At 36.8% G+C, this 12,860-nt stretch overlaps 1 protein-coding gene across 1 annotated transcript in view; it reads right to left on the reverse strand.

Annotated features, from left to right (window-relative positions):
- Positions 1-12,860, reverse strand: part of ADCY1 (adenylate cyclase 1) — a 144,791-nt gene that overhangs the window by 52,200 nt on the left and 79,731 nt on the right. The window contains exon 5 of the mRNA XM_009093871.4: positions 3,551-3,678. Within this exon, the coding sequence (XP_009092119.1) occupies positions 3,551-3,678 (128 nt within the window). The remainder of the gene's footprint in view (positions 1-3,550; positions 3,679-12,860) is intronic.

The following is a 12,860-nucleotide window of genomic DNA, read 5'->3' on the forward strand; positions in this document are numbered from 1 at the left end:
TTTATTTTGAAACAAAAAAAGTCTGCATGCCATTTCTTATAATTACTTAGGTCTTTTCCTCAAGTCTAAAAATATCAGCAGGAATGAATGCTTCCTGCTTAAAGGCACAGATATGATTTTTGGTTCATATACATAGACTTCTCCAGAGTATTGCTCAGCAGCAGCAGAGCACTAGGACAGAGACAGGGCTGTGAAGGGCTGCTGGCTTACTCTGGCAGAGGTGCAAGCTGATGAAGCTTTTTCCACTGGTAGACAGCTTCTTAAAAATGCAGCTGCTGGTTCTCTAAAAACTTGACATCAATTCACTCCTGCCAGTTCAAATGTTTCCAGGCCCTGGACTTTTGGATGACCAGGGGAAAAGCTTCAAGAGTGTTGACATTAGGGAAGTCAATGCTTCTGCCTATTTCCTCAGACAAAAATCACACAGGAAATCTTGATATTTCCATTGGACTTATGCAAATGGGCTGCTATAGTTCCTCTCCCTTTCCTGGTGCTTTTGGTCAGACAATGACCAAGCCCATTGAAAGGAGACAGTTCAAGGATCAACCTCTCCAGTGCAAAAACCTCCCCAGGCGCAAATAATCCCAGCTTCCATCTCTGAGGTTTTACATGATGACTGGTGGAGTCATTCACATTAGGTGGAGTGATCCATTCAGGATAAAATCACCTATGTGTCACAGCAAATAACTGATAAACCCAACTGGATCGCCCAGTTCTCAAGAAGTAAAAGTTCATGGACCTCAGTTTCCTTCAGACCTCTTCAAAGCCCACAAGCAGCAACAACATTCAATCAGAAGGTCAGATGAGACTTATTCTAAAGTAACCATCCCCTCCTCACCACAGTATCTGTAGGTTGGACTAAAACAGTCAGCAGCAGTTGCTGTGATCCACAGATGTGCTCCTACTGCGCCATGCTCCCTGCTACTACACAGTCAGTGATGCAGCTAGTGGTGCAATTCCCACTGAGTCAGTACTAAAATGGCATCCCAGAAACGTGTTAACAGAAGAAGCATCATGAAAATGTACTGTCTGTGTGACAACAGGAATCATTATGGATTCCATTAAAGTTTTGAAAAGCTTATGAATGTTAACCTGAGTATCCTGACCCACTCCAAAATATAGTATTTATATACTGCTCACTCAGAATCTCTCTTTATTTCCAATTGGAAACATTACAGATTATCTCTTGCTCTGCAACATTATTGAATGCAGGTAAATAAGTTGTGTCATTTCACCACATTTCATCTCCTAAGAGGAGCTGCTGTACTGAGCCAAATAATTGTTTAATACAATTTGTACCCACTGTTGAACCAAAATATCAGTATTATATATCAGCATATATCAAACTTATCACTAGGGATGGCAAATTCCAAGCATAAATTTATAATGCCAAGACCAGAATTTTACAGTAAAGTGAAAGGACTTTAAAAAGACTACCAGCTGGCATCCTCTGCATGAAAGGGGCATGTGACTTTCTATCTCATGGAACTGATAAATAAAGCTTAATAATCACACCAATACAGTACAAAATGCTGCATTCCAACTTTACTGTCAGAAGCTCTTGATTTCTCCTTTTCATTTACTAAACACATTTTAAAAAAAATTAGTCTGGGGCATCTATCTTCTAACTTCGGTTTCTGTGAAGGAGAGAGACTAATTGTGCTTATGCACAAAGAATGCAGAATATATCCCTCACTATCAAACAACCTTAAGTAGATCTGGCATTATCTTGAAACCTTGCCTCTTGCCCATCTTGCTTTCTCATCTTGCTCTGACCACTAACTGCACAAAAGACCTAAAATTTATGAATTCTTAAAAAAATTAAATCCTGAAATGGCCAGTTGTCTTCTACTATAACCTGTGACTAAACATGCCTAGATAACATACTACAGCACATCCACATAAAATTGCAAAGTTGCTGATGCTGCAAAGGGCTCTGGAAATCATCTAGACCAACATACTTGCTCAGAGAACAGCCAGCCACAGAAGTTTGTCCAGAACTGTGCCCAGCTGGGTTTAAATTTCTCCAAGGGCACAAATGTCCCAACTTTTCAGTGGAACCTCTTAGGTATCTGACTACCTGCACAATAAAAAAAAAGTTTTTCTTCCACTGAAATTGAATTTCTTACACTTCTGTTTGTGCCCATTTCCTCTCATGGTGGCCCTGGATGTCACTGAGAAAAGTTTGGCTTTGTCCTCTTTACTCCCTCACTCTAGGTGTTGGTGTGCTTTGATAAGAATGCAATCAATCCCTCTGAGCCTTCTCTTCTGCAGGCTGAACAGCCCCAGCTCATTCTTTTCTAATTCAACTCCCTTTCCAAGTTTGCATTATCATGTCAGTAGCCAATAAAATATACCCTAAAAAGGAAACATGTTCATTTCTAATAGTAAAACTGAAACATTCTAAAGAGGAAAGTTTCAACAGCTCTAGAAATACCTTATTTGCATACATGAAACACAGCACAACTAACAAATTAAAGATCAATGTTAAGTTTAAAAGAGAATGACAGCATCATCTATTGCTTTTTATTGCTATTAAAAAACCCCAAACAAACCAAAAGGCTTTTGCAAAATGTGTACAAGACCTGTACATCTAATTATGTTTCCAAAGGTCAGGGTTTCCTTATAAATGGAGAATCCATATTCTGCTGAAAGAATACACATATTCTTTTAGGGTTTTATATTATCATAGACTATCAGGCATTATAGATAAAGAGATTAAAAAGTTTTTTATCTGTTTTTACAATGCTTACAAATGTGATGAACCTGCATTGAATAATGGAGAAAATGAATTAATTTACCCAACTTTTCATGCTCTTAGAGATTTTGTAGCGTGTTTAGCAAATGAAAAGGAGAAGTGGGCAATACAGTAGTGAAGAAATTTTCCATCTTTATCCTTTCCCTCCTACGTAATGAAACAGATCTCCAGCTTCAGCTAAAAGCTCATTCACACTTCTCTCACATTCATATTTTTTGCCTTGGCAAAATAATGATCAGTGTAGACTTCTCAAGCATAAACAAAAATCTGAGCAGCAAAGTAAATTTCACGTTACATTTCTGAAAAGCAGAATAAATGAAAGGTTTAAACATTACATTGAAGTGGAAAAATCAACAGGCTCTGATTCTGAGACTGAAAGCACATATGCAACCGGCATAGATCAGGACTGTATTTGACTTTACATACTGGTGTACAAAATGAGCAGTGTTAATCACTGCAAAGCAACACATTTGACTCCCTTCATTGTGGCAATAGGCAATAGGGTATATTTTCTTGTTTCCAGTTATCTTTCTGCCACCTATTCAGTACATGTATGTGCCTCTACATAATCAGTTTGCACACTTACTTCTTACAGTGATTAAATGGAGTGGAAAATCAATGTCTAGAGGGGCTGTTACTGAAATTAGGGTCCTGTGGCCTGAATGCAAGAGTGTGACTTGCCAGGTGAGTAGTGCTAGCTGACACTGACATTTTTCTAAGAGCACACTTCCTGAACACCACATAGGAGCTGTTGCAGCCCTCCTGTCTGGGTTCAGCATGCATGGTACTTACGTGATGGTGTCAATCATATCCAGTCCCATTTCAACACAGCAATGGGCATGATCTGTTTTGGGCTGGGTCAATCCTGATACACAGTAGTAACAGTCCCCTAGGATTTTTATTCTTCTGCAATGATTTTCCTTTCATAAAAACAGAATGGGAAAAGTTTTACTATTTAAATCAATATTTCAATACTAACAGGGTAAAAATCTTCTCCAATACTACGCAATAATTCAGAGAATCTTTTTGTGATCAAATGAGGTAATTTACAGTTCATGAAATCTGGGTTCCCAGTACACAACAGCTGACACACATTTGTTTGTTTATTTATAAATAGACACATATATAGTGGACATCAACCCTGCATAGTTCAACACACATGGGTTAACACTGCTTAGAGATATAGTTCTGAACAAATGTTATTGCCTTGCCCTCATGCTAGGTTAATATAAATTCAAGATTTGCAATGAGACTTCATTTCTATATGAACTCAAACCAAAGGACTGCGGCCAAAACACTGCTGGGTATTGGGAAATGCTTGCATTCTGAGAAGCTTTTGTTTCAAATTCAGTTCAAATTCACCAGAAAATATTATTTATTTATCTGTAAACGTACACACATTTTTGCATTACCTATTCTTAAACCCCAGTTTGCAATACAGCATAATCAGTTTGACAGACTTGCAGATGAGAAGCTAGTCAGTTTGCATTACAATCAAATTTATCTCCTATTTGCATGAGGTTTGGTTTCTACAGCCAGAGAACTCTGGTAAAAACTCTTACATTAAAAAAAAGAACCCAAAAGTGATGGCATGAGATAATTGCTACATCCATCTGAGCAGAAAGTCAATTTCTAAACAGAGAGCACACAACAAAATGCCTTTAAAAGAGCAGTTTCTTTAACTAATAAACTATGAGGAGACACGAAGAGATGATGGCATCTTTTGTAATTAGACTATGGCAACTTCCACCCATTTAGAGTTTGGCACAGAAAAGTAAAGAACCTGATTAAATGAATCCAACTTAGAAAACTGGGATTATTCCAGTAAGCACCATGAAAAAATAACTGTTCTGAATATGACAGGAGTGGATCCACAAAAGTCTGATTCTTTTCCCAGCAGTGTGCAATATAGACTTCAGCAACACAGGAAGGGGAAAAAAAAAGAGAGGGCGGTGATGATGGAATTTAAGATTTCTGGTTAAAAAATACCTAATCATAGAATAATACTCATTCAGCTCCCCATGCAGACATATATTTTCATCCAGTCTCGTGAAAGCCTTCCTGAGTTGACCACATCATTACCCACATTCCAGCTCAGAAGCAATGATTATGCCTACAGTGATCCTTTTCTCCCTGACACATCACCGTGTACACCAGCATTTGAGGCTTGTTGCTGCACACACTTCCTGCTGAAGGCATTCCCATGCCTCTCTACTTTGTAAATGGTACTCAGTATTGAACAAGTACTATAAATAAGAATTACCTCTGTTCATGCATGGAAGAAGGCCCAGTTTGGGAAAGCTGGCTTGTCTACTTCTTTTTATAAATTAAACTCGCAAATTCAGATCTCAAATCAAAGAGGAGACCTGTCTTTTTGGGGATGCTTAAGTAGTAGAAAAGGCTTTTCCAGTTACGACTACTTGACATTTGCTCTTCTGTACATCAGGATTTTAAATATTCCACTAATTATCATTGCTAATATATATTTTAATGAATACAAGCATAATTCTTTTAGAAGGATTATCACTCAGGCCCTAACAGTATTTCTGCAGCCTATAGACAAAAATGCCTCACCAATTTTACTCAGTATTTTTGGAAATCCTTTGCTAAATGCTATTATATAAGTAAAAAATTATTGATGCACACAAAGCAATATGCAGATCTCAAAATCTCCATTGATAAAGAACTGTCCTTTTAATTCAAGGTTTTTGAACACTAATCACTACATTTTTTAATGGAAACCACCAAAGTTTTTTACTAGATACCACTAGATTATACTCCCAAGAAAAGGCTTCCCCCCATCCCCCCTCAATTTTGGGCAGATCATGAAGCAGTAGAGTCTACTCAGTAGTTAAAACTGAAGCCTACTTTCCAAAATAAATTCAGTTTTGGCCCATACTTCAAAATCTTTTACAAGGCCCTTTTCATCTTTCAATTTGGTATGCATGATTTGTGGCCAGGCAATGGCTACCTGACCCTTAGGAAAGCTATTCAGAAAAGCCATTTCAGTACTCTGGGGTGAACAATACATAAATGTTAATCAATCAATCTCTCCTATTAGTGTCTACCTCACAAATCACTCATTTCTAATGACTTGATAACAGCTTGGTAGACAGTTAAAGAAATAAAATTTAAAAACCAAACCAAAACAATACAAAACAGTGTTTACTCCATTACAACTTTTCTGAGTCAATTTCCTATTTGTGCAGGAGAAAAATAAAAGAAGAAGAAAATAAGTGCAACAGTATTTTCTGGAGAGATATTTATCTTGATGGAATAGATATGGCTAAATCATCTGCTGGTTTTGAAATCACTAGCTTGTTTTTTTCTTATCAGATATTATCCTCACTGTCCTGCTTTATCAATTAATACACAGTAATCTCTAGAAAAATTGTTGTTTCCTTTTCCTTGACATGTGAGGTACACTTCCAGGAGAAAGCCACAGTGCAGCTTTGAAAAAGTCATCTTTTTAAGGACTGATATGCAAATCAATAAAAAAAAACCTCCTCTGTCTTTGTTATATTTCCTCAGCAACTTCCAAAAAATCCTTCTCTTGTCAATATTTTTCACATTTGTGATGCTGATGAATTCATGTGTGATAGTTAAAAATTCCAGTCACAGCTGACACGAGCAATGTCTGTTTAGAAACAACAGGAAATTTGGTTTTATGGACATGACAAAAAGCACTAGAGATTGCCAGCACTGCATGAGGCAGGCAGCTTGCCCACCTGTGGTGCCTCACTGAGACGTTTCCAAGTGGATCAGCAGAAATCCCTCGGGCACAACTGTCAGTCACAGGGTCAGGCAGTGTGTAGTGAAGCCCAACGCAGAAAGCAGAGGACTTGGAAGTTACTAAGAGCTTTCCTCACACTTTCAGGAAAACACTTCATGAAGCAGTTTATTCTATCTGTTCTGTAAGACCAGGGAGGGGGGAGGGGGCTGCTTTGTTGCAAACAGCTCTGAGGTTCTGCTGTTGTTGTAGTTCTTTATTTAATACATTTTGCCGAAAGAGTGAAGTCTGTCAACTCAGACTGAAAAACTGAAAATTCAGAACATTAACTTCACATTCTTGTGGCATACAAGACAAATCTTTGATATACCCAGGATAGGGATATTTTTTAATAAAAAGGGAAAAGATTTTACAGTTTGTAAAAAAAGCTTATACATAAATATATATACACCTATAAAGAAATGATAAAGAAGGTGTCAGACTTCTCCCAGCAAAACCCATAAGAATGACAGTCAGATATTCCCTAGAACAAAGAGAATGTACTGAATAAGTGCAAAGTCTTTTAAAGGAGGATCTTTCTCACGTGTCAGATTGCAACAATCCTTATTATCACTGTTGGAACTTTGTTTTTATTAATAGGCTATCCAAGTAAGTAATTGTTATGTGAATAGATTCAAAATCAGGATCAATTTTTGTTGCGTTTAACTCTGTCTGGTAGGAGAAGAGTTTCTTTAAATCTTTTATTTATTTTGGAGATGGCAGATGCTAATGCTGAAATGAATCCCTGGTCTTCCTTCTGTCATTGCAACAATCTATGTATTTGTACATGGTCAAGTGTCATCATGGTATGTGTTACCTCTAAGAGTGAGCCAAAGAGGAAGGTCAGATAGACTACGACTTTAAAACACAGGATTTAAAAGCATAAACATTGAACTTTGTCTTGTAACTCCATTGGCTGCAGTGGAATTGTGCCAAGGCTGAGTCTGATCCTGTGTAACTTAATTACAATATATTTAATGCTTATTATATTCATCCTTTTTTTTGTCTGCAAGTCTGAAAGCAACCTGATCTGCAGGTATGCTTTTCAGACTTTTATTGTCCTAAGGAATATCAGTGACCCTCAAAAAAGGAACCTTCATAGAAGTATTTGTGGGAGTTTTTCCCTTCGTATTTGCCTTCTCTAATTCTTTCTACTTAGACTATCAGTCCCTTTCATTTGGAAAGCCCCATTCCAACAGCTTCCTTTACTGGAGGAATCCTCTGAATTGTCTTTATCAGGTAGGCACAGGGGATCAAATTTTCAATCCATATTAATCAACACGGCATTATGTGTTTCAGGGGAACTACACACATTTATACCAGCTGTTCCTCTTATCCTCAGGGACACAAGACATAACTCAATAATCCAGGCTAACCTCAAGACAGTTACAGACATTTCTTAGTTACTACTGTATAAAATGAGAACTGGGGGAAAATACTCAAAGCATATCTAAAACTCCCTGAAGACAAAAAAGAATGATGAAAAATGCATTCCTTGTTTATCTCTCTTCACAAACGTAGAACTTCATTCTCCTTCCAAAGAGGTCTTGAGAGAGGACAAAATAGGATTTACCACTGTTACTACTGCATCTTATTTGCAGTGTTATAGCATGTGCGGCATATTTAATATTTATAGCCCTTTCTGCCAAAATGCTATTAATCTCAGTAGAAAATTGGATTAGAAAGCTTTCAATCACTCTAGAAATTATCATTTACTGCAGATGTGTGTGCACACACAAAAGACTTGCAGAAAGAATTGCATCTTCTGCTACACCCTCTGAAGAAGAAATTATGTCTGTATTCAATTTCATTACAGTTGTTTATTAGGTTGGAACAAAAACCACAGAAGCCTATATGTTAGCTATCATACAGTACAGATTTGTGTACATCCATCCATACATATGTGAAGATGTGCATGTATGACATGCAGACACACAGCTCTGCAAGTTTACCTACATCATCTTGCATATATACACAGCCTATGGCATAAAGGCAAATTTTAATATTCATTCTCTGCAGCACTAAACAAAGTGGCTCAGCCAGACAGCTGCGGGCCAGATACCAGTTCTGAGCTCCTCCCTTCCAAAAGATTTGAATGCAGACTGGTAGAAGATGGGTGTTGATCTGGGTGTTGATAATTATTTCTGGCATTACTACTTCACTCCTTCTTTTAAGCAGAGATATAGTGACTGTCTTACTGCTCCAAGTGCCTTTGGGAGAACATAGTACAGTGTCTGGCTGTTATGGAAATTGTGAAGGACAAATCACTCTCTTTCAAGGTCTTAAAAGAAACGGTGATGAATCGGATGGTGTTAGTTGGAAGGCAATGTAATGTAACTAAGCAATGCTGTACCAAGTTGTTAAGTTCAGTGCATGATGACAAGAAGAGATTCTTTGTAAGTATCAAAGTTTTTGTCATTTGTTCTTTCTTAATGTATTTCATTCTCTTCTAAAGTTAAGTGAAATTTAAAAATGTATTTCTATTTTTTGCCTCAGCTGTAAGAGTTTTGTGCATCAAAGAGCTTTAGAGAAACACAGAACTGAAAGCATTCCATGGAAATTACAACCGAGTTAACGTTTCCTAGACTGTAGCAGTATTCTCAAAAGACACAGCTCTTTTCCCAAAAAGAGGAAAACATGGGTTTAGATTGACATGAAAAACTCTTTAGAACTCTACCTCAATACCCCTTTGAAACTTTTAGTTTAAAAATTTTTGCCCCTTTGTCCTACAGACCCTGATAAAGTCCTTGCTGATTTTTTATAAACCCCCTTTTATATATTGAAAGGCCACATTAAGCTCTCCCTGGAACCTTCTTCTCCAGGCAATGCTCCCAATCTTTCTTCACAGGAGAGATGTTCCAGCCTTCTGATAATTTTTGTTGCTGTCTTCTGGACCCACTCTAAGAGATCCTGGTTTCTCATGTGCTGAGAGCCCCTGAGCTGGATGCAGTTTACTCATCTGCAGTTACTGTCAGCAACTTGCATTAATGACAGACAATTTCACTTATCATATTTCTTTTTTTATCAGTAAAACAAAAGAGATCTAGCAACATCGTTTCTCTGAGTAGCATCCAAACCCATTTTAATAACTATATTGAATGTGGGCCACAATGTGAGAGATTGCTGAAGCCATCTTCTCACATGAACTTCATAGTCAAATCCTAAGTATAATGAAGTGACAAGGACATTGCCACCAGTTCTATTATATTGCAGTGTGCCAATAGTGATAATATACTTATGAAAGTTGTCCAGCCTATTAGAAAATTCCATTGAACCCTGTAAATTACTATATCCATATTTTACCATTTTCCCCTCAGGTTTTGAAGAGTATGTTTAAAAACTGAAACATCTATTTTAATAACCTTTTAATTGAATAAATCCTGCAAATAGTAGCTTTATAACTAACATTAGTTCTTTTACATCTGCTAGTCCCAACATGGAAAGCCTTGAGGATGAGCTAACGGCAATACTGCATAGAGTTCAATTTAGCAGAGTAATGCATACATACTTATTGCAATAAGGGTTAGCATAGAGTTAAAAAGAAGAGTTTCTGCAGTGGCAGAAAATTTGAAAGGAAAACAAATGCAGTATAGGAAGTGCCATAGAAAATTACCTGATAGGCTCTGACTGGGGAAAGCTGGCCATCCCCAGGTGAGCATTTGTAAGCTTTTAATTCAGTAATGTGTTTGTGAAGTCATTAAAAATCATCTATGATCATGGGAGCCACATTATGCATGAACAAATGCAGAATTATTCAGGACAGCTATAAAAAGGATGACATTAGTTTCAAATGCTCTTCCCCAATTTTATTGGCAATTATATACGCTGACCTAAAATGACCTAAATTTTGTCTACATTTTCATTCTTACAATAAATTCTTTCCTTACTTCACATGAAGTACAATTTTACAAAACTAGAATATTAAAATGCTTTTAGTTCTGGAGAGTGAAACAATTATATATATTAATTTACTTGGAAATGAAAAATTATTTTAGTAATAATTATTTTATACAATCATGACTGACACACATATTGATCTCCTTCCTAGGTCTCATTAGGTATTCTTTCAGATTCTGTCTTTTGATGATGATACATTCCAGGAGAAGCAAGCCTAACCCAAATACACGATAAAATGCTGAAAAATTAAGCTCTAAATTTCAGGAAATGGTTCTTTTTCCAGATTCAAGAAATACTTTTCTCTATGCTAACTGCACAACAGGTCAAAACAATAGGTGTCAGTACATATGCCCACACTTCAAGCACCTGAGACTGATTGGAACAATCCAATACACTCCTATACAGAGATGTAAATTTCAGATTTGCAGTATACAAACTCAGGTAATTTACTACAAGCATACAAATTATGAAAAGAATTGCAACAAAGGATTAGCATACCAAGCACAATATCCTCTTATCTAAAATAAACTGTAAAAAAAGCAAGACCTTCTCTCTGGGGTACCTGCCTATTTATATGTTCCTACTGTACTTAAAGTGTACAATGTTAATTTTTTTCCCTTGAAAATTGTTCCCAGACACTTCAGCTTCACTCTGTGCACACATCATTATTCCCTGATCCTATAGAGTTACAGGCATATTGACTAAGAACACTTTCCTTTAAGAAAATTTACATTCTTAGGTCTCTCCAGGAGACATCTCCAGATGGCTGTTCAGAACTGGATTTACACCTATGTGGTGATCTGCCTCAGCGGGATCCTGTGTCTGTGCTGACTTTCAAGGGAAACTGAGGAGACAAGTCTCTTTAAAATTAGCATTTATAAATATCCTGGCCTCCAGTGCCCAGAAATTTTCACAAAGAATGCTGTAAGTTTATACTTATGCTTTCCAGCACTAATTTTCCTGTCTTAAACAGTCTACAAAACTTAGGTTTTTTCATATTTTAAAAATACATCATAATTATCTTAATATAAACTAAAAGCATTCTACAGATGAAATACAATTTTTTAGAGTGATTACTTCTAGGAAAATCTAGTTCAATGCTCAGCAAAGAACTAACTGTTCTTGACACTGTTAAAAACCACACAAGCTGATTAAAAATATTATCTACAGATTCTTTGCCTAAGGCTCAGAAACAATGTTTTTCAGTTCAGTATCTTTGAGCTTGAACTGGTAGCAAGAGACACTTCAGTAATGTTGAAATATGCAAAGTAAAAATTGTTAAATGCTAAGAAGACAATCAGGGAAGGACACTAAATTAAAATGGAAAGAAATAAAAATAGATTCAGCCTGACAAAGCCTGGAGGTATACATAACTGTAAATGGAAATAACAAGGAAGTGGTATCAGTCTGCCTAATAGATGAGATACTAAAAGTAGCATGAAGAAATGAGAACTTTCATTCAGAATATTAAAACCCTCTTCCAGTGACGTCCTTTGAAAAGCATCTAAATTCTTTTATCCTTGTCAGCTTGTAAATGAAAAGTCTTAGAATTCCAAGATGCAGAAAGATGGATGCTGAAAGGGAAATATCTGAATCTCTAAAGACAAATAATTAACTCTCCATGTGGATTAGATGCAGGAAATATGTGAAAAAAATATACCAAAGCAAAAAGCAATTTAAGAAAATAGAAACTTCACTAAAAATCAAACATTTTTCATTAAAATTCAGGATGCTGTAGAACTGCCTCCTCTTTTCTATTAAGATGACATATTACAAGTAAAATATTTGGGACATATTTAAACAGCATCAAAATATAATAGAACTTTGACCATGACAGCATAATGCAAATGATTATATCTCATTAAAATTTGTCTCTCTTGTAAGTAAACTGGAGAAGGACAAAATGAAAGCTAGCTATAGTATCAAAGGTTGATTGCAAGGCATCTGAATACCTCATTCAAAAATCAGTTCCTTGAAGCATTTATTAATAATATGTAATGCAGGATGACTATCAGTAGGGCCAAATCTGGCACTGCACACAAGCTACTCTTGTTCAATAGGAAGAAACCAAAAAAACTAAGGCTCTTTTGCTCTTCTGCCATCTCCAAACTGCTTCTTCCATGGCCAAGAACCGACCTTGCACCAAAGGCTGGCATCTGCCTGCTGGTGTCACTGACACCTTCACTGGCTGCACACAGCCATGGCTAGGGGAGTGACCATGGTCTGGCAGCCACTTCCCTGGCTTCAGGGCCATGAGACAGCATCATGCATTTCTGTGTGCACACATGTGATCTTGTGTTATCTACAGAACTTCCCTCTGGTTACAAGGCTCTGTAATCCCTGGCTATAAAGACTCCAAAAATCACAGCATTGTAAGTTTTAAAAGAGCTTATTGGATGTCTGGTTGACATATAATTAAAATGCAATTAAAGTAAG

This window comes from Serinus canaria, chromosome 2 (assembly GCF_022539315.1).
Source record: "Serinus canaria isolate serCan28SL12 chromosome 2, serCan2020, whole genome shotgun sequence".
NCBI lineage: Eukaryota > Metazoa > Chordata > Aves > Passeriformes > Fringillidae > Serinus > Serinus canaria.